Source organism: Myotis myotis, unplaced genomic scaffold, assembly GCF_014108235.1.
Source record: "Myotis myotis isolate mMyoMyo1 unplaced genomic scaffold, mMyoMyo1.p scaffold_m19_p_6, whole genome shotgun sequence".
Lineage (NCBI taxonomy): Eukaryota > Metazoa > Chordata > Mammalia > Chiroptera > Vespertilionidae > Myotis > Myotis myotis.
Window position 1 is genome coordinate 37,832,786 of NW_023416368.1, and position 23,437 is coordinate 37,856,222.

General features: G+C 52.2%; 1 protein-coding gene across 1 annotated transcript in view; it reads left to right on the forward strand.

Moving 5' to 3' along the window:
• The first annotated feature begins 303 nt into the window (after positions 1-303).
• CDHR2 (cadherin related family member 2) overlaps positions 304-23,437 on the forward strand; it is a 38,284-nt gene continuing 15,150 nt past the window's right edge. Inside the window, exons 1-16 of the mRNA XM_036313191.1 lie at positions 304-817; positions 7,165-7,514; positions 13,062-13,128; positions 13,404-13,478; positions 16,248-16,387; positions 16,530-16,583; positions 18,008-18,097; positions 19,869-19,958; positions 20,562-20,687; positions 20,767-20,913; positions 20,997-21,072; positions 21,172-21,287; positions 21,408-21,641; positions 22,641-22,796; positions 22,880-23,041; positions 23,336-23,397. Of these exons, the coding sequence (XP_036169084.1) occupies positions 13,077-13,128; positions 13,404-13,478; positions 16,248-16,387; positions 16,530-16,583; positions 18,008-18,097; positions 19,869-19,958; positions 20,562-20,687; positions 20,767-20,913; positions 20,997-21,072; positions 21,172-21,287; positions 21,408-21,641; positions 22,641-22,796; positions 22,880-23,041; positions 23,336-23,397 (1,580 nt within the window). The 5' untranslated portion in view covers positions 304-817; positions 7,165-7,514; positions 13,062-13,076. The remainder of the gene's footprint in view (positions 818-7,164; positions 7,515-13,061; positions 13,129-13,403; positions 13,479-16,247; positions 16,388-16,529; positions 16,584-18,007; positions 18,098-19,868; positions 19,959-20,561; positions 20,688-20,766; positions 20,914-20,996; positions 21,073-21,171; positions 21,288-21,407; positions 21,642-22,640; positions 22,797-22,879; positions 23,042-23,335; positions 23,398-23,437) is intronic.

Below are 23,437 nucleotides of genomic sequence, written 5' to 3' on the forward strand. Positions count from 1 at the left end.
CAGGCTGGGCGTTACCTGGGGCCAAGGCGGGGCTCCACCCCCACCGGGTGGCCGGCGCGTCGCTCCAGCTGCAGCCCGGGGTCCCGGTCCAGCTGCGGCACGAGCGCCGCCTGCCGCGGCCCCCCCTTTGGCCCCGCGCAGTGGAACTGTCCGCGGGCTTCACCATTGAGCGCGCGCGCGCGCACGCGCGGGGCCCACGCCGGCTGCGCAGCTTTCACCCCCACTCCCGCGCCCCTATGGAACTACCTGGTTTACACCAAGCGCGCGGGAGCGGGAGGTGGAAGGGGGCGGGACGGGGACAGGCCACGCCCACCCAGAGCCGGGCGGCAAAGGGCCTGCAAGAGCGGAGAGACCGGAGCCTGGCGTTCCAGCTGCCGCTGCTGTCCGCGTAACCTTGGACTAGTGACCGACGCCGTCTCTTCGTCTGTAAAGTTAATACGACTCCGTGGCCGCTCAAAGAGCCTTTGCTTCTCGGAGAGTTTGTCCCTCTGCCCCAGCCTCGGACGGGAGGTAGTGATCCATATATACAAAGAGCACTCTGGAGTCAGCAGAACTTGGTTCTCCCGTTTGGCCCATTTTTTTAGCCTCAGTTTCCTCATATGCGAAATGGGAGCCATAATACCTCCTTGGGGAAGTTGGGAGACTCCGGTGACAAGAGGAAGCGTATGCCCACACTAGACCAGCCTGGATCAGAGGATGGTTGGACGCCTGCTCAGGCCGGCCTTCCTGCGCCCCCGCGATGCCCCGCATCCTTGGGTGTATGAAGCCGAGCAAGAACTACAACTCCCAGCGTGCCCCACTCTGGCCCTGTCATGCCGTGAGTTGTAGTCCCTGAACACCTCCCCTCCCAGAGCGTGTCCCATGAACCCCCCTTTTCTCAGCCCAGGACTTGGCCCCTCTGCTGATTAGGCCTGCTCCTTTGAGGCTAGCTTATTTTTCACTTCTTAAACTTATTATTTAAAATATACTTTTATTTATTTCAGAGAAGAAAGGAGAGGGACAAAGAGATAGAAACACCAATGATGAAAGAGAATCATCAGTGGGCTGCCTCCTGCATGCCCTCCACTGGGGATTGAGTCTACAAGCCCGGCATGTGCCTTGACTGGGAATCCAACCGTGACCTCGTGGTTCATAGATGGATGCTTAACCACTGAGCCACAATGGCAGGCCTTGACTATATACATATTTAAAAGTCTAAGTGACCAAACGACTGGTCGACCGGTTGCTATGACGTGCACTGACCACCAGGGGACACTCAACACACAGGATCTGGCCGAAACTGGCTATCTGACATCCCCCCGAAGGGTCCCGGATTGTGAGAGGGCGCAGGCCAGGCAGAGGGACCCCACTGGTGCATGAATCCATGCACTGGGCCTCTAGTTTATTATAATTATTTTTATATGAGAAAGTTTATTTAGAAAGTCACAGAGTTAGAATAAGTGAGCCATAGAAGAAATGGGCCCAGGAAACAAGTTACAAAGGCAAAAGAAGGGCCCTTGGAGTTTAGGAGGAAGAGAGAGGTGAGGAAAATGCGCCTATGGGGAGAGGGAGGGGAAAGAGCCCCGAGTGCTTCACAGAGAGAGCCTGGCCAACTTATTTATGTTATTTATTTATTTTTTTTGAAGAGGTTTTTTTTAAAACATATATTTTTATTGATTTTAGAGCGGAAGAGAGAGAAATAGAAACATCAATGATGAGAGAGAATCTTTGATCGGCTGCCTCCTGCATGCCCCTTACTGGGCATCCAGCCCTCAACCCAGGCATGTGCTCTTGACCCTTGACCGGAATTGAACTTAGGACCTTTCAGTCCACAGGCCGACACTCTATCCACTGAGCAAAACCAGCTACGGCCCAACTTATTTTTTTTTAAAGCTTTCATTTGTTGAGCTTTTATTACAAGCCAAACAATAGTCTAAGTGCTTAACATGAATTAACATAGGTAGTCCTAAATCTAACAACCCAGTGTGGGAATATTATTATTACCCCTGTTTTATAGATTTGAAAACTGTCGCATCGTCAGGTGAGGGATCATGCTAGAAAGTGACAAGGCCCAGGATTTCTATTCAGTGGCTAGGAAGAAAGCCTGATGTATATCTGAATTGCTACGTCATGTGCATGCCTTTCTATCACTTGCCCTGTGCCAAGTGCTTGGCTGTATTACTTGATTAATCTTTGTAACAGACCCTGGAATGGGTTCTGCTGTAATGCCCATTTGTAGATGCAGGGGAGCCTGCTTTCTACCTCACTCTGGCTCATGCTTCAACAAACATGCATTTTTCTTTAAAAAAAAAGAAAAAAAGAACTACATTAAGGCCTAATTTAGGGTATACTTTATACAGTAAAATGCACAAACCTTATGTATATAGCTTACTGAATTTTTCATAAATGTATATCTCCATATAACTAAAACTCTGATCAAGAACCAGAACATTTTCTTCACTCTAGAAAGTTCCTTCTTGCCCTCTCCAAGTCCTCCAAACATGACTGTCGATCTGGTTCCTGTCACTGTACATTAGTTTTATGTGTTTAGGACTTCGTGTCAGTGGAATGGCTGGCTGCGTAAATGCTGCCTTCTTCTGCATGGTCTCATGGTTTTGAGATCCAACCTCTTGTATTAGCAGTCTGCCCCCGCCCCCAGACTTATTGCTATATAATTAACATATAACATTGTGTAAGTTTAAGCTGTACAATATAATGATTTGATACATGTATATATGCAAAATGTATACTATAATAAGATCAGTGAACACATCCTTCACCTACATAATTACCATTTGTTGTGGTAGTGAGAACATTGAAGCTCTACTCTCATAGCAACTTTCAAATACAATATTGTTAAATTAGTAACATTGCTGTCCATTAGACTCCTGGAACTTATTCATCTTACAACTGAAAGTTTGTACCCTTTGACCAACATTTCCCCATTTCCCCCAAACTCCAGCCCCTGGCACCCACCATGCTACAATCTGTTTCTATGTATTCAACTTTTTAAAAGATTCCACATGTAAGTGAGGTCATGAAACATTTGTCTTTCTCTGGCTCATTTCACTTAGTATGATGCTCACCAGGTCCATCCATGTTGTCACAAATGACAGGACTTCCTTCTTTTTTATGGCTGAATAATACCCCACTCTATAGCACATTTTCTTTATCCATCCATCTGCCGATGGACACTTAAGTGATTTCCATGTCTTGCCTACCGTGAATAATGCTGCAGTGAACATAGGGGTGTCTTTTTCTGCTGTTGTTAATCCTCACCCGAGAATATTTTTGCATTGATTTTTAGAGAGAGTGAAAGGGAGGGAGGGAGAGAGAGAGAAACATCAATGTGAGAGAGACACATCAATTAGTTGCCTACTGCATGCAGGATCGAACCTACAACCCAGTACATGCCCTTGACCAGGAATTGAACCCAAGACCCTTGAGTGCATGGGCCCCTTCTAACCACTGGGAAACATTGGCCAGGGCCATAGGGGTGTCTTTTAAAAAAATCACTGCATAGTATACTATTGTATGAAGGCATAGTAGTTTTTGAAACCTGATCCTCTGAACAAATGACTTCTGAGTTCCAGCCACCTTGGTCTTTCCCTTCTCCCAAGGGCCAGCTCTTTCCAGAATGGGGTTTTGGACACACTGTTCCCTCTGCCTGGTCTTCCTTTTCCCTCCTCTTGGCCTGGCTACTCTCCTCTCACACACAGTCTCCCTGTGTAGGGTCAGGGATGTGCACACCACCCCCGTCCCACCCGTGCCCAGTGCCCAGCACAGTGCCTGGCACGAAGTGAGCATGCCGATTGTTAAATGGATACAGAAGTGGCAGAGGGCTCAAGAGGGCATGTTTCATCTGGGAGCTCACCTAACTGCGCTGAAGGAAAACAGCCCCGTGATTATGTTACTTCCCCATATCTTCCTCCTGGGAAACAGCTCAGAGATGGAGAGTGGCTTGCACACAGCCAGGCAGGGACAGAGCTGGACTGTGAGCCCAGGCCTGCCTGGCTGCAGCCCCTGCCTGTAATGGTGGTGGGAGTGATGTAAGAGCCCGAGGGAAGGCTCTGGTAGGGGTTGGCTGTCCTAGAGCAGAGAGAGGGAGTGGGGTCTAGTGCTCCCAGAATCCAAGCCCAGTGGAAGCGGCCAAGGCAGCTCTCAACTCAATACAACACGTCCACTTGGGGCCATGGAGTGGTGGCCATGAGAGGAGGTGAGCTCCCCATCACTGGAAGTGTGCAAGCTGTGGCAGAACAGCCCCTTGGAAGGGGGTGCTTTAGAGAGAATGTGTGCACTGGGAAGGGGCTCAGGGGTCTGGGTGGTGGGAAGGGGTTGATCCCTCGGATCCCCAAGTTCTTTCTAGGGTGGGAGGCTATGAGCCTCTGACACAGGGGCTGTTCTTGGGCTGGTCCCTTAACTAGAACAGAGCAGTGAAGGAATTTTGTACTCTGCAAAGCCATGTGCAACACGGAGGGATGACTAGGAAGTTGAGGAGGGGCTGGACACATTTGCAGCAAAGAGCCACCCTCAGTGTGGGCCCTCCAGGTGGCTCTGAAGCCGTGCACTCTGTGTGTGTGTGGGTGGGGGGGGGGAGGCGGTCTCCATATTGCTGATGAAGTGGGGCTCAGAGAGGAATGGCTTGGTCAATGTGATGCAGCTAGGGACAAGTGAGGACTTGATTTTAACTCCATCAATTTCTGAACACATAGCGGGTGCACATAGCAAAGACAGGAAGTAAGATTTTTGTTCCAAATTTTAAAAACCACACACCTAATACAGTGGTTACAAAGCAAGGCTGATATGCATCTGAATCACTTCCTCATACATGGCTCTCTCTTTCTTGCCTGACTACATTACTTGATTAAAACCTCGACTAATTGAGCTGGGTTCTACTGTTATTCCCATTCTATAGATGAAAACATTGAGGCTCAGAGAGATGAGCTGCCTTGTCCATGGCCGCTAGTTGGTACGGAATGGGGAGGGGATTAGGACCCAGGTTATCTAAATCCACATCCTGGCCTCTTAGCCCCCCTTTTGGCGGGCCACTTGCCGCTCCCTGCAGTGACCCTGGGCCTGGGCCTGAGCTTCTTAGATGCGATCTGGCAGGCAGACAGATGCCCCTTTCGATTGTGTGTGTGTGTGTGTGTGTGTGTGTGTGTGTGTGTGGCGGGGGGGCGCGGGGGCACCATCTATCCACACCTGATGGCTCATCCAGATGCTGTCCAAAGGTCTGTGCAGGCCGGGACACACCCTCTGGGGTCCAGAGCAGTGACTCAGAGCTATTGGCCCCGGCAGTCAGCACGGGGGGAGGAGAGGAGAGCAGGGAGTGGACAGAGACACAGGCTGACTCCCTTGCTCTGGGACAGACCTGGAGCCTGGAGTGGAGTCACCTTCCTGTCCTGCTACCAGTTAGGCCACCAGCCATCCGCCCACTCCAAACACTAATAATTTCCTGGACTTTACTCTGGGTTGGGCACTGTGTCCGTGACTTCATTTCATCCTCACCACCAACTTCTGAGGTAGGTTTACCCACAATGTCCAGATTGTGGCAACAGGGAGGTTCTGTAACTTGTCCCACCACCACTGAAGGCAGGCCCTGATCCCTGAGCTGCTTTCTGAACAAGTGCCTTGTAACAGTCATATCTAGAGCCGCCCACCTCTGCAGCATCCTCTCCTTGGAGGCACATAGAAGACACCTCTCAGGCATCAGAGCTCAGAATTGCCCCACAGCTCCCAGATCCTGGTGTGTTTTCGCTCTCATTTTTTTTTTTAATGGATGGACTTAATGGATCCCGTTTCTCTTTCCTGCCTATTGGAAAGCTTGGAATTTGATTCATGGCCCACCTCTGACAATTACCCAAAACTTAAGGGCAAATGTTTAAATATTTTGAGAATTCTATTCAGGCCTAGGTTCGCCTCATTTTTTTCACTCGTTTTGCTTTCATCCAGGTTTCTTCACATTTTGCGAAGCTTGTAGCATTTTATTTTTATTTTAAAAATTTTTATTGATTTCAGAGAGGAAGGGAGAGGGAGAGATAGAAACTTCCATGTTGAGAGAGAATCATTGATCGGTCACCTCCCGCATACCCCATACTGGGGACGGAGCCTGCAACCTGGGAATGTGCCCTGACCAGGTTCACAGGTTGATGCTCAACCACCGAGCCACGCCAGCTGGGCAAGCTTGTAGTATTTTATAAAATTTGTTTTTATTGTGTAAAATACACATAACATAACATTTACTCTCTTACCCATTTCAAGTGTACAGTCAGGGGACATTAAGTACTTTCACACTGTTGTGCAACCATCACCACCATCCATCTTCAGAACTCATCTCATCTTGCAAAACTGAAGCTGTGCCCGTGAAGTAATAACTCCCCATTGCCTCCCCTCCGTCCTGGCAACCACCACTTCCGTCTGTAAATTTGACTACTCTAGCTACTCATAGAAGGAGACTCACACAGTCTTTTTTTTGTGACTGGCTTATTTCACTCAGCGTCATGTCCTCAGGTGTAGCCATGTTGAAGTATGTGTCAGAATTTCCTGCCTTTTTTAAGGTTGAGTAATATTCTATTTTTTCTATATACCACATTTTGTTAATGCATTATCTGTTGGTGGACACTGGGTTGCTTTCACATGTCAGCTGTTGTGAATAATCCTGCTGTGAGCATGAATGCACATGCCTGTATGTTTTGATAATCTGTTTTAAGTTCGGGAGGTTGGGGAACAAAGATCCCTGTTGAATTTAGTGCCTGGCATATAGTAACTACCTGATATGTATCTACTGAGTGTGAGGCAGGTGTGGCTCCTCCCACAAGGAGAAGGTTGCTCAGGATTATGGCAAGAATCTGCGAAGGCTACAGATTCAGTGTCCTGGTGGGTTCCCTGCTACAAGCCAGGCCCTACACCTGGAATGGTGTCTCCATGATCTGGTTTTAATCCTCATAAGAATCCTATGATGTACGTACTATTATTTCCTCCAAGTTACAGATATGAATGTCTGATATCATGCTACAGGGAGAGGTAGATGCAGGCCCCCAGGGATGGTCATACCCTCTGAGGGCCTCAGCAACAATACCCGAGCTCAGGGCTGGCCTCATCCCTCTGTGGAAACCTTCTGTTTGATTATTATACTATTTTACTAGTTCCCTCTCCTGACCTCTCCTTCTCTGACCTTCTCCACAGGTCTGTCCCTGGGGCCTCTTTGTTGGGGAGCGGACCAAGTTCATCGATGTTGCCCTGGATGTCTTACTCCTGCCTGCCCCAGGGCTGGGCCTAGCTCCCAGGTGCTCTGAGCCCGGGCTCTGCCAGGCCCTCTCTCCTGTGGCCTGGATCTGATCCACGGAGCCCTGGGGCCTATCCTCCCAGGAGTCTTCCCCATCCTGGAGGTGTGGTCTCTGGCAGGGTTAATGATTGCTCAGGGGAGGCGGAGATGGTGCCAAAGTCTGTGAGCTGCACACTGAAAGCCCCAGAAAGTGCCCACCTGTGCCTGCCGGTGTCTGTCCGCCGCTTCCGCAGCCCCTTCTGGGGCACAGGTAGGGACCGCGTAGCTTCGCTGAAGCAGGGCATGGGGTCTCCTGCCTGGTGTAGGGACCCAGTAGGGTCTTCGGGACCAAGGCGAGCTTTGGGGGTACCACCACAGCTGGGTGGGAGCTCTGGGTGCGAGGAGAGAGCATGGGCGCTGGGCTGGGCAACTCTGGAGTGAGTCCCAGCCTGGCCGCCAGGCCTCAGGTTCCTCTGCAGCATGGGGCTAACAGTGCCTCTCCCCAGGGCTCCGAGGTCTCCCGTCCGTCCCTTCCTAACAAGGCCTTGGTCATTTGGATCCACTGAGGATTTTTACAGGATGGGAGGGAGGCAGGTCCCTCCGGAACATGAGTTAAGCTGCCTGGGCTCCTTACACAGGAAGCTCCAGGGGGCGAGGTCACGGTGGCTGAGCCTGGGGCCCCAGAGCTTGAGGAGAAAGAGCTGGGCTCTGATGGTCTTTTTGGGTTCAAATCCTAGCTCCATCCTGACTGTGGGTGGGCTCTGGAACTCTTCTGGGCCTCAGTTTCCTTATCTGTAGAATGGGGATGGTGATAATGTGGGAGGAAGGCGGAGAGCCCTGAAGCAGAATTGGGCCTGTGGTCGGTGACCGGCTCCAGTACCTCCTCCGCCAGCAGGAGGAAGTGTCCGGCTAGGACTACGGGCTGGCTGGGCCCCAGCTCTGCCTCCTTCCCAGGCCCTGACCCATGTCTTCGCCCTGGTGTCCCAGGCTAAGAGCTGGGCCAGGCCTGGGCCTCTGCCCCGAGGCAGGGTCTGTTGGGTTGGTCCCCTGGCACGAAGCAGGGGCTCAAGGCACACGGGAGCTGACAGATGGAAACAGGTGTGACCAATGTTTGGACTCTGTGGTTCTTATCCTCACGTCACTTCTCAGCAGGGAAACAGGCCCAGGGAGATAGGGTAAGGGCTCGCCTGGGGTGGCGCAGTAAGCAAAACCTTGGAATCGGAACCCAGACCCTTTGACTCCATTTCCGTCTGCCAGTGAAGCAGGCTGGGGGGTGGGCACTGAAGGGGGCCCCTGGTCTAGCCCTGTGCCCTTACTCTGGGCATCACTCGCTGAGCTTTGCTGGGCCTCAGTTTCCACACTTGGGCCTTGGAATGGCCTTTCCCGGAGCTAGGGACCAACTGTGGGAAGGAAGTACATGAGGACGTGGAAGTAAAGTGTGTTGTGAGCGAGAGGTGTCAGTGGTGGCGAAGGCTGGGCCTGCTGCGGCAGACTGTGAGTAAGGAGGGCCGCCTCCCTCTCCGGCCTTTCTGAAGGCCCTGGGAGGCCTGTGGTCCCCTTTCCCTGTGCCTCCACATTCTAGGAAGTCTTGGAGCCGTGGCTGTTGAGAGCTGTTCTGATGCCGCCTTCCACGGAGGCTGAGGAGCAGAAGTGGGTGTGTCTGGCCAAGCCAGGGCCTGCACGTCTCATGGGGTGGGATCCAGGAGCCGCCCTAATTCACCTCGGTGTCCTTTCTGGTCCTTCTCCAAGCACTTGTTGTTGTTTGTGGGTTTTTTTAAATATATTTTATTGATTTTTTTTTACAGAGAGGAAGGGAGAGGGATAGACAGTTAGGAACATCAATGAGAGACATCGAACAGCTGCTTTCTGCACACCCCCTACTGGGGATGTGCCCGCAACCAAGGTACATGCCCATGACCGGAATCGAACCTGGGACCCTTCAGTCTGCAGGCCGATGCTCTATCCACTGAGCCAAACCAGTTAGGGCTCCAAGCACTTTTTGAGAGTAGGGAAAGGGGGTGGGGAGGGAGCTGTAATTTCTAGAATGTAGATAGTCCCATTTTCCAGAAGGCAAACTGAAAGGCAGAGGAGGAAACAAGAGCTGCTGGGTGTGGCTATGCGGTGACTGGGGGCTGGAGTAAGACCATGCCTTGCGCCAGTGCCGGGGGCTGCCCAGCACAGTGAGGCCTGGGAATGCACTGGCCTGGGCACTGGCAAGGGCAACTCCATTGTCAACGTAAGAAACGTCCAGACCTGTAGAGAATTTTCATGAGTTTATTTGAGCCAAACTGACTATAATTGCCAGGAAGCAAAATCTCAATTGATTGAGAAAATGCCTCAGAAAATGGCAGTTTTACCACCTATTTTATACATCAGGATAGCAGGGGAGGGCGTAAGGGGGTTACATGAAATTCCCTGTGATAGATTAGGGAGGTGGGGGAAAGCAATGCGGGAAATCGCTGAGACTGGATGAAGAGTAAAATGGAGAGACATATACTTATTTTACATCGGTGGGCACAGGATGGTTAACAATGAACATTTACGCACATAGAGACGGCATGAGATAGTTAGCAGTGAACAGTTACACACATAGAGACGGCATGAGATGGTTAGCAGTGAACATTTACGCACACAGAGACGGCATGAGATGGTTAGCAGTGAACATTTACGCACATAGAGACGGCACGAGATGGTTAACTGAACATTTACGCACACAGAGACGGCACGAGATGGTTAACTGAACATTTACGCACACAGAGATGGCACGAGATGGTTAACTGAACATTTACGCACAAGGAGACGGCACGAGATGGTTAACTGAACATTTACGCACACAGAGACGGCACGAGATGGTTAACTGAACATTTACGCGCACGGAGACGGCACGAGATGGTTAACTGAACATTTACGCGCACAGAGACGGCACGAGGTGGTTAACTGAACATTTACGCACACGGAGACGGCACGAGGTGGTTAACTGAACATTTACGCACACGGAGACGGCACGAGGTGGTTAACTGAACATTTACGCACACGGAGACGTCATGAGATGGTTAACGAAACATTTACGCACATGGAGACGGCACAAGATGGTTAACTGAACATTTACGCACACAGAGACGGCACGAGATGGTTAGCAGTGAACATTTACGCACATAGAGACGGCATGAGGTGGTTAGCAGTGAACATTTACGCACATAGAGACGGCATGAGATGGTTAACTGAACATTTACGCACATAGAGACGTCATGAGATGGTTAACTGAACATTTACGCACATAGAGAAGGCATGAGATGGTTAGCAGTGAACATTTACGCACATAGAGATGGCATGAGGTGGTTAGCAGTGAACATTTACACACATAGAGACGGCATGAGATGGTTAACTGAACATTTACGCACATAGAGACGGCATGAGGTGGTTAGCAGTGAACATTTACGCACATAGAGATGACATGAGATGGTTAGCAGTGAACATTTACGCACATAGAGACGGCATGAGGTGGTTAACTGAACATTTATACACATAGAGATAGCATGAGATGGTTAACTGAACATTTACGCACATAGAGACGGCATGAGATTGTCTGCGGTAGAGCAAGATGAGGGTTGTGTGGTCTTGTGCTCTGCTGGGTGACTGTGCCCGGAGGGGTCGGAGAAAGGGGAGTTCTCTGACATTCCAAAGGTCATATTATTGTAGTTGCAAAAAGACAATGGACAGTCTCAGTTAAGGTAAAGATCGACCTTTGTCAAGGAAGATACCCACCTAGGACATGACTGCCCTCCATGACTCGCTTTAGGAGGTTTGAGTTTCAGACCGTCCTACGTGGTTACTTTAGGTCTCTGATGAATACGGCCCATGCAGGCCTTATTCTCCTGAGCTTGTCAGGTTTACTGTGTGGCCCCTTTTTCGTCCACATCATTCACTTCTTGCCCATTTGCACCTGGTCTGTCCACTGCTCCTGCTGGTGTACCAGGGTCTTAGAGGCCAGAGGAGAGTCGCCAATGCCTGAACCTGGCACCACGCCTGCCCTGCCCTTGGAGGATAGAAAGACTCTGCAGGTACCAGAAGGCAGGGACGGTGTCCCGGGCAGAGGGACACATATGCCGATGCCTGGAGGAAGGACAACATGGGGTGTGGACCGAGACAGGAGCATGCAGTGCCACCGGCCAGATGGCTTGTGTGGGAAGAGAGCCCCTGGGCCTGTGAGGACCCAGCCTGCCAGGACGAAAGGCAGGAATCGGTCTGCAGCTGGTGGGAGCCATGGTGGAGGTTTGAGCCTGGGGGTGGTCGTGCCCAGTGGGGTGGGGACGCTCACTGGTGGGGCAGGTTCATTCTGTGCCTTCCCAGCTCACACAGACTCTGCAGTTTTCTCAGATGACTAAATCCAGAGGATGACGCTCTGAATCGTAGAACTTTGGCCTCATTATGATCAAATGAGTGTGTGTTTGTAAGTCTCTCTGAGAAAGGGGAAGTTGTGTGAAACCCAGGGCCGACCTGGGCAGTGCAGGAAGGAAGAGCAAGAAAGAATATTGGACTGGGAGTCAGAGGCTGGCGTCCCAGCCTGGGCCCCAGCTGGCTTGGGGGCTTTGCTGATGGAGGCTGCTCTCCCTGACCTCATCTCGAGGGTCTCTGCAGGCCTGGGGGGAGGTCTGGTCGATGAGGAAGAGAAAACCAGAAGCTTCGAAAGAGCAGCTCAGACTCCTGCTTTGGGTTCTGATCCCATTACTGACTGGGCCATGTCCCTTCCCCTCCGGGGTCACAATATGCTGAGGACTAAATGGTATGGGACAAAGTGCCACCTGCAGCTTGTGGCCAGGCCAGCTCCCTGCCCCTCGGGGCTGGGTCCCAGGGCAGGAGTCTTCCGTCTTCCCGACAGCACTGCGGTGAACTTTGTCAAGGCGAGGAGCACACCTTGCATACCTGCGGCTGCACTTTGTAACTAATTTTCCTGTGGCTGCTGACTCACCTCTAAGTGAGGGGACCAAAGAGGACAAAAGAGGTGGGGGGTTAGGTCCAAGACCACACCAGAAGGGGATGCCAGGACAGGCTGCATCCAGCCAGGGTTCAAGTGCCCTGGATCTTGCTTGCACGGTGGATGCCAGCACCTACCACCATCACCAATGCCCAACTCCATCGCATCTCCACTGTCAGCACCTACTGTGTATCAGGCACTGAGCAGGCCCTCCTCCCTCAGGACGTGCTGCGCTCTGTTAGTGGGCGTGTAGCTGTGTCCCCCTCACTCCATTCTCCCTCCCCCATTACCTGTTAGAGTCATCCTTCCCATCTTACAGATGAAGAAACAGGACAGAGAAGGGCAGGTGATGACCAGCGGGCTCGAGCACTTCAAACAGGGAGAATGGTGCCGTGGTTGAGGGAATGAATTCTGTGTCCAAAGGACCTGTGTTCAGAGCATGGTCTTGTCATTGATTCTCTGTGGGGCCTCAGGCAAGCCCCTGTTCTCTCAGCCTTGGTTCCTTAGCAGCCACCTCATAGTTGTAGGAATAGTGAGATTATGCTTCTAACGTGCTCAGATCAGTGCCTGCTGCCCAGTGGGCTCTGAACTCTGAGGTCAGGTTCAAGGTCAGTCTCAGGCTGGGCTCTGGACCAGGCTCAGCTACCCTGCTCACCCCTTTGGTTCTCTCTGACTCCTCCTTACCCTGGAACACCTGGAAAGTGGGCGGAGAGTGATGTGACCTGGGGGAGAAGTGCTGAATGGTGATGCTGGGTGCACCTGGGTCAGAGCACACCGATGGGGGTCTGCTTAAGGAGGAAGGCCTGGGCACAGGCGCCCCTTCCATGATGCCTCTTCCTCCAGGTCCCTCCAGACGTGATGGCGTGGCCATGGCTGTCCTGCCTGCTGCTTCCTGCCCTGGTCGTGTCTGGTAGGTCCCTCCCCTCCCCTCCCAGAACAGCACTAACCTGGGGACCCTCGGCAGAGCCCTCCAGCAAGGAGGGGGTCCCTCAGCAGTACCCACCCAGCTTCTATGACCAGCCCTCTGGTCGGCTGCCCGGGGGTGTCTGGGGAGGACTCCAAACTCAGGCGGGTGAGCTGGACTGAAGATTGGCCAGCGGGAATGGCGTGGGCTCCCACGGGGCCAGATAGGGGTTCGGGCTTCGCAGGGGGGCTCAGATATTCCAGTGCTCTGTGTCCCTACAGTGACAGCCAATGTGGCTCCTCAGTTCCTGTCCAACATGACCCTGCCAGTGACCCTGCCGGAGGACCTGCCTGTGGGTGAGTAACCGCCTCCTGTGTCCAATTGGCTGTGAGAATCAGCTGTCTGCAGTGGGAGAACTTCTGTGCTGAAGACACCCTTCTGGGGCAAGACTTGCTTCAGTGGGGCTTTGGTGCTCACTGAGTCTGCCCCCTGAGTGTGTCCCTTATGGATCTGAGGAGTTGTAATCTGGATGGTCCCACTCTGACCACTGGGCACACTGGCTCTTGGGTCTCTAAGGAGGTGCTAATTTAGCCTCTGCCTGAGGCTACCCAGCAGTAGCTATGGAGAGATCTGCAGGTTCCTCTTCTTTGGGGTTTGGAGGTGCCCAGATGAGGCCCAGCTGTGAAGCAATGCAAGCTGCTGTGGGGCCTTGGGCTTTCTCTTGGAAGTTCTGGGTCTGTCTGGCCCAGCTGCAGTTTGTTAGGTAATTTTCAGATTGCAAAGGGCCAGGCCTTTCATATGCAAAAGCCTCTGCTGCAGCCTGGGTGGGGCGGGGTCTCAGGGAATCAAAGGGTGGAGCAAGCTGCTATGGCTGATCCTCAGCCCTGCCCTAAGGGGCCCCGAGTCTCAGTGTCCCGGTAATTGCTGCAAGCACCTCTGAGAGAAAGCCGCCCTTGAGTTCCGAGTTCTGTCCGCTCCCAGACAGTCCAGTTTCTCCCCGTATGAGTCTAGGTCCCCAGAGACTTCCTGGAACTGGAGTTCAGAGCAGTTGGGAGCTTGAGACTCCCTCCCGATTGAAAAAGACAACCGCGTCCTCAGCCATTTCCATGTGCGCCTCCGTACCTCTGCACTTCCACACCTCCTCTGAGTCTGAGTGTGCTTTTCTCTTTCCTTCTAGTTGTAGAATTTCCACTCAGCCAGCCTTCCTGTGGTTCTGGACGATGTCCATTTTGTCTTTTAGTTGTATTTTTGAAGTGGTTGTGCGAGGCAGCAATTTCCGGTGTTTACCTATGCCACCATCTTGGTTTCTCAAACATAGAATTCTTAATATACAAAGATGTACTCTGTGTTTTATTTTTGTAGCTCTTATTGATTTATTTCTTATACTTAATTTTTTTTCCAGGCAGACATTTTAAAAAGCATTTCCCCCCATATACATCTTTCTATGCCCATGAACAAATGTGTACAGATAAGGAGTCACACCCACCCACCACCCTCCTTAGGTATAAGGGCCGCATCTGCTTGCATTTTGACATTTCTTTTAAAAAAAAAAAAATATATATATATATATTTTTATTGATTCCAGAGAGGAAGGGAGGGAGAAAGAGAGAGAGAGACATCAATGATGAGAGAGAATCATTGATTGGTTGTCCCCTGCATGCCCCATGCTGGGGATGGAGCCCACAACCCAGGCAAGTGCTCTTGACCGGAATTGAACCCAGGACCCTTCAGTCTGCAGGCCGATGCTCTGTCCACTGAGCCAAACTGGCTAGGGCGGTATGAACATCTTTTTAGCAGAACATGGCCAGCTGCTCTTCCCGGAGAGGGGGCTTGATGGGGAGGGACTGTGACCAAGTTTTCCAAAGAGGTGTTGAAGGAGCTGAGACTGTTCATAAGATAAAAGCAGACTTGGGCACTGCCAGGCCTGCCCCTGAAGGGCTGCCGTGGGCAAGAGGAGGTGGGCTGATTCTCTGAGACCCTCAGACAGGGTGCTGGGCCCCATGCCTGAATACGACTGTTGTGGCATTTTTGCCTTTGTGGGTCCTTTTCTCCAGAAAAATATATTAAAATTACATGTATGAATGTATTGGCATAAAGACAAATACCATGCAGACTGGGCCCATGGGTGGGGGCTCTAGGGAAAGACATTTTGAGATAAAGGAGGAAGCCCTTGCTAATGAACAGCTGTCTAACAATGGCAGAGGGGAGGCTGAGGAGAGCGGGGTTTCTGGGGATAGGGGTGGGTTGAGCAAAGGTTAGATGTGATAGAGGAGGTGAGGCTGGGGGAGCCACTGTGGGTTTGATGAATCTGTAAAATGTTTCTTTCAGGCTGGAGAGAAGATGACCTTGGGATTTTAAGCCCCTCAATACTCCCAGCCCCCGTTCAGCCAGGGGTGTGCTCTCTGGGGGTGCAGCCCCTCACTTGAGCGGAGTGTTCTGGCAGATTCTGGGCAAGCTCTCAGGGTGAAGGGAAAACTTAGAAGGGACCCAGGCACCTCCAGAGGGTCCTCGGTAGCCCCCACCCCAGGGTGCATCCAGCTGCTGCAGCTCGATACCTTACCTCCAACCGTCTTTGGTCTTCTCTCAAGGAATCCCAGGAGGGCAGGTCCTAGGACCGGGCCAGGGGAAGGAGATGCCTGGGTATCAGCCCACTCTGCTGAGTCCAGTGCAGTTGTGGTCATTCCCTCACAGGAGAACAGGATGTTGTGATCAAAAGGCCTCTGAGCCCGGCTGGTGTGGTTCAGTGGGTTGAGCATCATCCCATGCACAAGGAAGTCTCCTGGTTTGATTCCCCGGTCAGGGCACATGCCGAGATTTCGGGCTTAGTAGGGGGCATGCAGGAGGCAGCTGGTTCATGTTACTCTTTCATCGATGTTTCTATCGCTCTCTCCCTCTCCCTTCCTCTCTCTGAAATCAATACAAAAGACCTCTGACTGGGAGCTGAGTAACAGCCACCAAACCTGGTGCCCCTGCCCACAGGGGCCGGAGCCTGGAGGGCTGGGGAGGTCCCAGGTTTCTGGGCACAGAGAAGTCAGACCCCCCAGCCCAGCCTCTTGGACAGCTTGGCCAGGCCAGTCGTGAAAGAGATGGCTGTGTACCCTGGACATTCCCTGCCCCGTCGCCAGGTGCTGAGGCCTTCTGGATGGCAGCCGAGGACCGTGACGGGGACCCTCTGACCTATGGGATTAGTGGCAGCTACGCCTACTTCTTCAAGGTCACCCCAGCCACTGGGGAAGTGAAGCTGGCCAGCCCTCTGGACTACGAGGTAAAGGGCAGTGGTCTGGAAGGGGTGAGGGGGCAGGGAGACCAGGAGGGCCTGGGACCCGGGGCCCGGGGATGGGTGCCCTGGCTGTGCTCTCTCCCCAAGTTGGGGCTTACCTTGGTCCCCTTCTCTCCTCCCGCTGCAGACACTCTTCTGGTTCGAAGTTAACATCTCTGTGAGCGACGGTCACAACAACCCAGTGAGTCGGCATGGGGTGTGGAGGGGCGGGAGGTCCAGGGGTCAGAGGTCAGGGGCTGGGGCACACTCCTGACTGTGCCCCCTGCCTCAAATAAGCAGAGAGAGCCCCAGTTAACAAAAAAGAAGTGAATGTTTATTTTTATCAAAATTATACTTGTCCACTTTTTGTTATACAATTTTACAAAGATCTTAAGATATATTATTCATTTATTTTAATTCTATAAAACATTGCTTATATTACAAATAGACCTAATTATATTACTAATTAATGTGCATAGTAATAAAAAAACAAATGCCAAATATCTCCCTACCCAACGTCTCTGAGATGATCACTTCCATTTCTTTGGCTAAATGTGGTGGTATCATTGCTCATACTTCTAAGTATCATAGTGTCTCGTGTCTGTGAAAGTTGAGGGTTTTGTTTTTAAAACATATTTCCCATTAAAAAAAAACAATTTCAATGACTTGGGTATTTGTGAACATATTCTCTTTGTAAACATTTTAAAAACTGCAGATAAAGGTCAAGTCCCCTCAGGCAACTCTCCCAGCCCATCCCCACCTGAAGTGGCCACTGCCACTGTGTTCTTTCATATCCCCCCTAAGTGTTCCCGTACACATGTTCATCCACAGAAGAAAGGTTGTGGTTTTTAAAAAATATATTTTTATTGATTTCAGAGAGGCAGGGAGAAGGAGAGATAGAAACACCAATGATGAGAGAGAATCATTGATCGGCTGCCTCCTGCACAGCCCCCAGTGGGGATTGAGCCCACAACCCAGGCATGTGCCCTGACCCGGAATCGAACTGTGACCTCCGGGTTCATAGGTCGACACTCAACCACTGAGCCACTGCAGCTGGGCAGAAGGTTGTAGTTTCTTGTGCATTTTCTGAAACCCATGTGGGATCCGACGGTACATATTGTCTTGAACTGCCCTGTCCACTCAGCTATCAGCTTTGGAGTTCATTCCATGTCTGTGCTCGAGTCCTTGTTCCTTTACTGTCTCTGTTCCAGCCTGGGGACCACACGTGGTGCTTTAGCTGGTCTGTTCTGTGGACATTTAGGTTGCCCACAGCTTTACATGATGTCAAACAAAGCTAAAATGAACATTCTTGTAATAGGACAGGCACATTTTAGATGTTTAAAAAGTGACCTAATGATGTCTGCAGTCGATATTCAAATGGCTCCATAAACGTGGAGAAAGAAACCAAACAGCGGGCAAGCCTGGATGAAGGGTACGGGGTGTTCTTTGTACTACACTTGCAACTTTTCTGGCATTTGAAATTGTATCAAATAAAAGGTTACCCCCAACATTGCCTAATTGTCTACCTGAGAAACAATGTCAACTTGCTCTCTTGCCCAGATGCTCCTCACTGTGCTTTCTCAGGAGCCCACATTTTCCAGGCTTACCTGGGCTTTCGCCCCACAGGTGCTGAAGGGATTTCAGGTGATCGTGGAGGACAGAAATGACAATGCACCTGTTTTCCAGAACACCGATTTCTCCACAAACATCAGCGAGGTAACATCTGTCTTAATGGTGTGTGTGTGGGGGGAGGGGAGGTGCAGGTCAGGTATCCTAGAAGCTCTTCTCAGAGTGGGAAGGACCAGAGACAGCTAACGGATCCAGGATTGGGAAAAGCACTTGCTAGAAGGGGTGGTTGTAGGAACCAAATCCAGGGGATGCAACCCCATGAACAATAGGCACAGCAACATTTGGCAATCAATCAGACTGGATTGGAACTCTTTCAATTATAAAAAGAAATAAAGGAGTTGATTTTTTTGTGTATCTGAAAAATGTAGAGGTATACCTAGATTCAGGCATGCCTGGATCCAGGTTATTCAAACCATGCCATCAAGAAGAGATTTCTCTCCACCTCTCAGCTCTGCTGCTCTGTTGCCTCCATCTTGGGGCAGGGGTGCAGTTCTCCTTTGTGGTGATAAAAGCGTCCCCAGTCACTCCAGGCTCGCATCCCACCAGCTTTGCTACTTCAACACAGACTGTCTCTTTCTTGGTGATCCCAACCAAAACCCCAGGGCTGCCTCTCATTGGCCCATTTTGGGTCATGCGGTGATGAAATGCTGTGATTGGCTAGATCTGCATCATAGTCTTTCCCCTCTAGTAAGGGGAGGCAGCCTCACTTGAACTGTGTAGGTGGGGAGAGATGCCCCAGGTGTCCCTGAGCAGCAAACAATGCCATTACCACATGGCTTTGAGGATCCATGAGGTTAGGTATCCACGCAACACCAAACATGAGGCTGGTGAGGTCCAGACAGGCTCTGATGGAGCACCTGCTAGTCCCAGGCACTGTCCTAGGTGCTGAGGATATCTGGTGAACAAGACAGCCCTGGTTGCCCACCCTTAGTAGCTCACATTCTAGTCAAGAGCACAGACACTAATCAAGGAGACATTAAATAAGCATGATTTCAGATGGTGTGAATCTTCATGGAGCTCATAAAACAGGACAAAACCAGAGAGAGGATGACTGGGGGCGGGGGGGGGGCGGGGTTTTAGGTTAAGCAGTCACAAAGGCTTCTCTGAATAAGTGACATCTGAGCAGAGACCTAGAAGGCAAGAGGAAGCTGGCTATAGAATGCTCCAGAAAAAAAGATGTTCCAGGCAGGGGAACAGTAGATGCAAGGGCTCTGAGGTGGGGGTGAGCATGGAATGTTCTAGGTATAGCCAGGAAGCCAGTGTGGATGGAGGGTGGAGAGTGAAGGGGAGGGGAGGTCAGAGAGGTGGGCAGTGGCCCGACTGTGGAGGGCTGTAGAGGCAGCATGGACCTTATATTCTGAGTGGAATGGGGAACCGATGTAGTCTGATTTTCAAGAATCTGGCCACCACATGGAAATAGTGAGGGTGTGGACAAGAATTGCAGGGCCAGGTTCCAGGCAGCAGAGGCCTCCGAGAAGAACCTTCCGGCTCTGCAGGGTGCTGCCTGGGACATACTACAGCTGTGGGCTACAGAGAGCCCACAGGGATGTCTGTCAGGGGAGTGACACATCCTGGGTTCTGGAGTCATCATTGCAAATCAGAGGCCAGCTCAAGTGGTGGGAAGGCTGCATGGGGAGAGGCATCGAGGGGACTTGTTCCTGCTCCTCTGGCTGCCTCCAGAGGCCCATGAGTTGGGAAGGAAAAGGGAACATTTGTGGAACGTTGGGTTTCAGGCCCTGGAAGGTGTGTCATCATCTCAGTGGGACAGTTGGGGACACTGAAGGTCAGGGCGGGGGTGTGACGCACTCAGGCATGAAGGGAGTGGATTGGAGCTCATAGGTGGAGTCTCTTGTTACAGACCCTGCCAGTTGGCTCTCTGGTGTTCTCAGTGCTGGCCACGGACAAAGACACGGGGCCTGCGGGTGTTGTGCAATACTTCATAAAGGAGGTGAGTGTGGGCCCCACCACCCCTCATGACCACTAGGGGCAGCATCTCCCACACAGCCAGCAGGGACCTTGAGGGCTGGGTAAGGATGGTGGCTGTGCAGTGGTCCAGCTCCAGTCCTCAAGCCTCTGGTAGCCCCTCTGAACCTCACTTGGCCCAGAAGCATAAGTAGGGTACCTGCTGTAGACAGAACCCTTCTTCCCACCCTCTTGCCTTGGACACTGAGTCCGTGTCACACCATCTGGTAGAAGAAATCAAGGCTCAGAGAGGTACAGGTTCTTGTCCAAGATCACACAGACATAGGAGTGTGACCCGGTTCTCATGAGGACAGACTTGCTAGCTGTAGCTCCTGTCTATGAGCGCCCACTACCTGCCTGGCACATACCTTAGCTTGCTTGACCCTACTTTCAACCCACAGCGGCATATATCTGAGCCCACTTGCCAGAGGAAACCGAGGCTCAGAAACTGAGCTTCAGAGAGGTTACGTGACCTGGTGAGGGTTGCAGGGCTGGTCAGTGGCAGCTGTGGGATTCCACTGCAGTCTCTCAGAGCAGGTGTCAGGGGCAGGGCCATCGGGGAGTGCGGCCTGACTGTGCTCTGCCTCAGGTCATCCCGAGCACTGAGGACAGCGAGTACCTCTTCAGAATCCTGTCCAACGGCTCCATCATTCTCAATGGCAGCCTCAGCTACAACAACAAGAGTGCCTTCTACCAGCTGAAGCTGGTGGCCTGTGTGAGTGGGGGTGCAGGCACAGCGGGGGCCGGGGCACTGGGACTGCTGGCCCCGCTCATGGAGGCCCGTCTCCCCGCAGGACTCAGGCGGCATGTACCACAACAAATCCATCATCCAGTGTTCCTCACCTGTCTTCCTGTCCATCGCTGTGATCGACCAGCCGGACCTGGACCCCCAGTTTGTCAGGGAGTTCTACTCGGCCTCCGTGGCTGAGGACGCACCCCAGGTGTGCCGGGAGCCTGGGCTGGGGTCTGGGTGGAGATGAGAGATGGAGAAAGGGTCTGGACCACTGACCATGCCTCCTTGCAGGGAACCTCAGTGCTGAAGGTAGAGGCTGTGGATAGAGACAAAGGCATCAATGACCGGGTGACCTACACCATCTCCAGTGAGAACAAGGGTGGCCCCAGGCTGGGGATGGGGTAAGAGAAGGGGTAGAGGCTCAGCAAAGCCACTGAAAGCAGCTGCTCCTGCTGCCTCTTGCCAGACTCCACAAGGCCTGGCTGGTTTGACATCGGGCCAGATGGGGTGATCAGGGTCAGCGGTTCCCTGGACCGTGAGCAGCTGTTGGAGGAGGATGAGGAGGTGCAAGTACAGATCACGGTGAGTGAGGGGTCCATCACACCCTTTCCATCCCCCTCTCTAACCTCTGACCTTTTATCTCAGCTCTTCCTGAGCACTGGTTCTCTGACCTTTGACCTCTGGCCTCTGCTCTGCTCTCAGGCCACAGAGGTGAACCTCAACATCTACGGGCAGGAGGCCAAGGTGAGCATATGGGTCACGCTGAGGGTGACAGATGTCAATGACCACAAACCCGAGTTTTTCAACTGCAGTCTCCCGGCCTGCACCTTCACCCCCAAAGAAGCCCAAGTCAACTTCACTGGCTCTGTGGACGAGCACTCCGCCACCCGCATCCCCATCGATGACCTCACCATGGTGGTTTACGACCCAGACAAGGCATGTGCACCCAGACAAAGGATGGCGTGGGCAGGGGGAATGATGGGAGGTGGCTGGGCGAGGGAGGTGCAGAGTAACCTGTAAAGTGAGGTTCCGCGAGGCATGGTGGGGGATGAGTGATGGGCGACGGTGGTGCCAATCATGAGTGGTGGTGAGAATCAGAGTTGTTGGGTGATATTTGGAAATGTTGAGGGATATTGTGGATAGTCTTGTGCTCAAGGTGATGCTAGGTATTGGTGAACAGAAAGGTAGTTGAATGGAGATTGGTACTGGATGCTGGGTAACACTGAGTGGAATACAGCTTTTGGTGGTGTTGAGGAGAGGGTGGTGATGGGGGTTGAAGCTGAGAGGTGTTGGCATAGTCCTGGATGTTGAGGGATGTGGGAGTGTGGAGCACACGGTGGTCTGAGTGACTATTAAGATGCAGGGCATACTTAGATGGAGGATGATACTGAGTGGTGGGTGACTTGCTTGGTACTGAATGATGACTGCTATGGATAGTGTTTGGTTGTATTTGGTGACATTGAGTTGGCATAAGATGTGGAATGGAGGGTGATATTGGGGGGTGGTAATTGGGTGGGTGTGTTGAGTGGGTGGTTGGTGTTTAGTGGAGTGGAGGGGATGTAAGTAATGGGGTGATGCTTGGTATTGGTGTTGGTGTTGGTATGAGCAGTGGAGGGTGGGGATGGTGGCTGGTAGGGAAGGCTCATTGCAGTGCTTCATAGGAGTGGTGTGTGTGTGTGTGTCTGGGCTCCATCTCTGCAGCTCAGATCTGGGGCCCACAAAGCCTAGAGAAGTCTTCTGATGGGCCTACATTTCCAGGGACTAGCGATGAGCCCAGTCTTCCAGAGCCCTCATGCCTCAGTTTTTTGAGAGCCTCCCTCTCATGGGACCTCATGGGGCAGGGTTTCCTAAGGCAGGAACCTAAGGCCCGAGACTTGTGGAAAGGTGTGTGTGTTGCAGCGGGTGGGGTGCTTACTGTACATCCCACCTCTATAGGGTAGCAATGGCACCTTCCTGCTGTTCCTGGGGGGCCCTGATGCCACAGCTTTCAGTGTCTCCCCTGAGAAGGCAGCAGGCTCAGCCGACGTGCAGGTGCTGGTGCGGGACCCGTCACTGGTGGACTACGAGAAGCAGACGGTGATGCTGGTGCAGGTGAGGGGCATTCGGGGGCACTGGGAAGCTCAGGCCATGGGACACTCTGGTCCCAAGGCTGCTGCCTCCTTCCCTCTCCTCAGGTTGTGGCCACTGACTCGGTCAGTAGGAACTCCTCCGTTGCCTTGGTGACCATCCACCTGAGAGACATTAATGACCATAGGCCCACCTTCCCTGAGAGCCACTACAACCTCAGTATCTTCGAGCACAGTCCAGTGGGATCTGTGGTAACCAACAGTATTCATGTGAGTGATGGGGGACAGGGCTGGGCCAGGCTGGGGGTCATGGAGGGCAGACCGGGGACTGTGGGCGTGCCCAAGTCTCCATATCATTTGATGCCTTTGGGTCTCAGCAAGTGTGTATGCATGTGTGAGTATGTATGGGGGGTGTGTGGTGTGGGGGTGTCTAGTGTGAATCTGTGTCAGGGGTGCTCCCTTTGTATCAGGAAGCGGGAAGCCTGGTCTCCATCAAGTGTGGGGTTGGCAGTGAGAGCCATCACTCCTGAACAGTGCACCATTATCTGTCCCTCTGCCTTACAGGCCTTTGACCCAGACACGGGTGAGGGGGGCCGCATCACCTACAGCCTGCTTTCAGGGAATGGGTAAGGTCTCTGGGTGGGCATGAGGTGTTTAGGGTAGCCA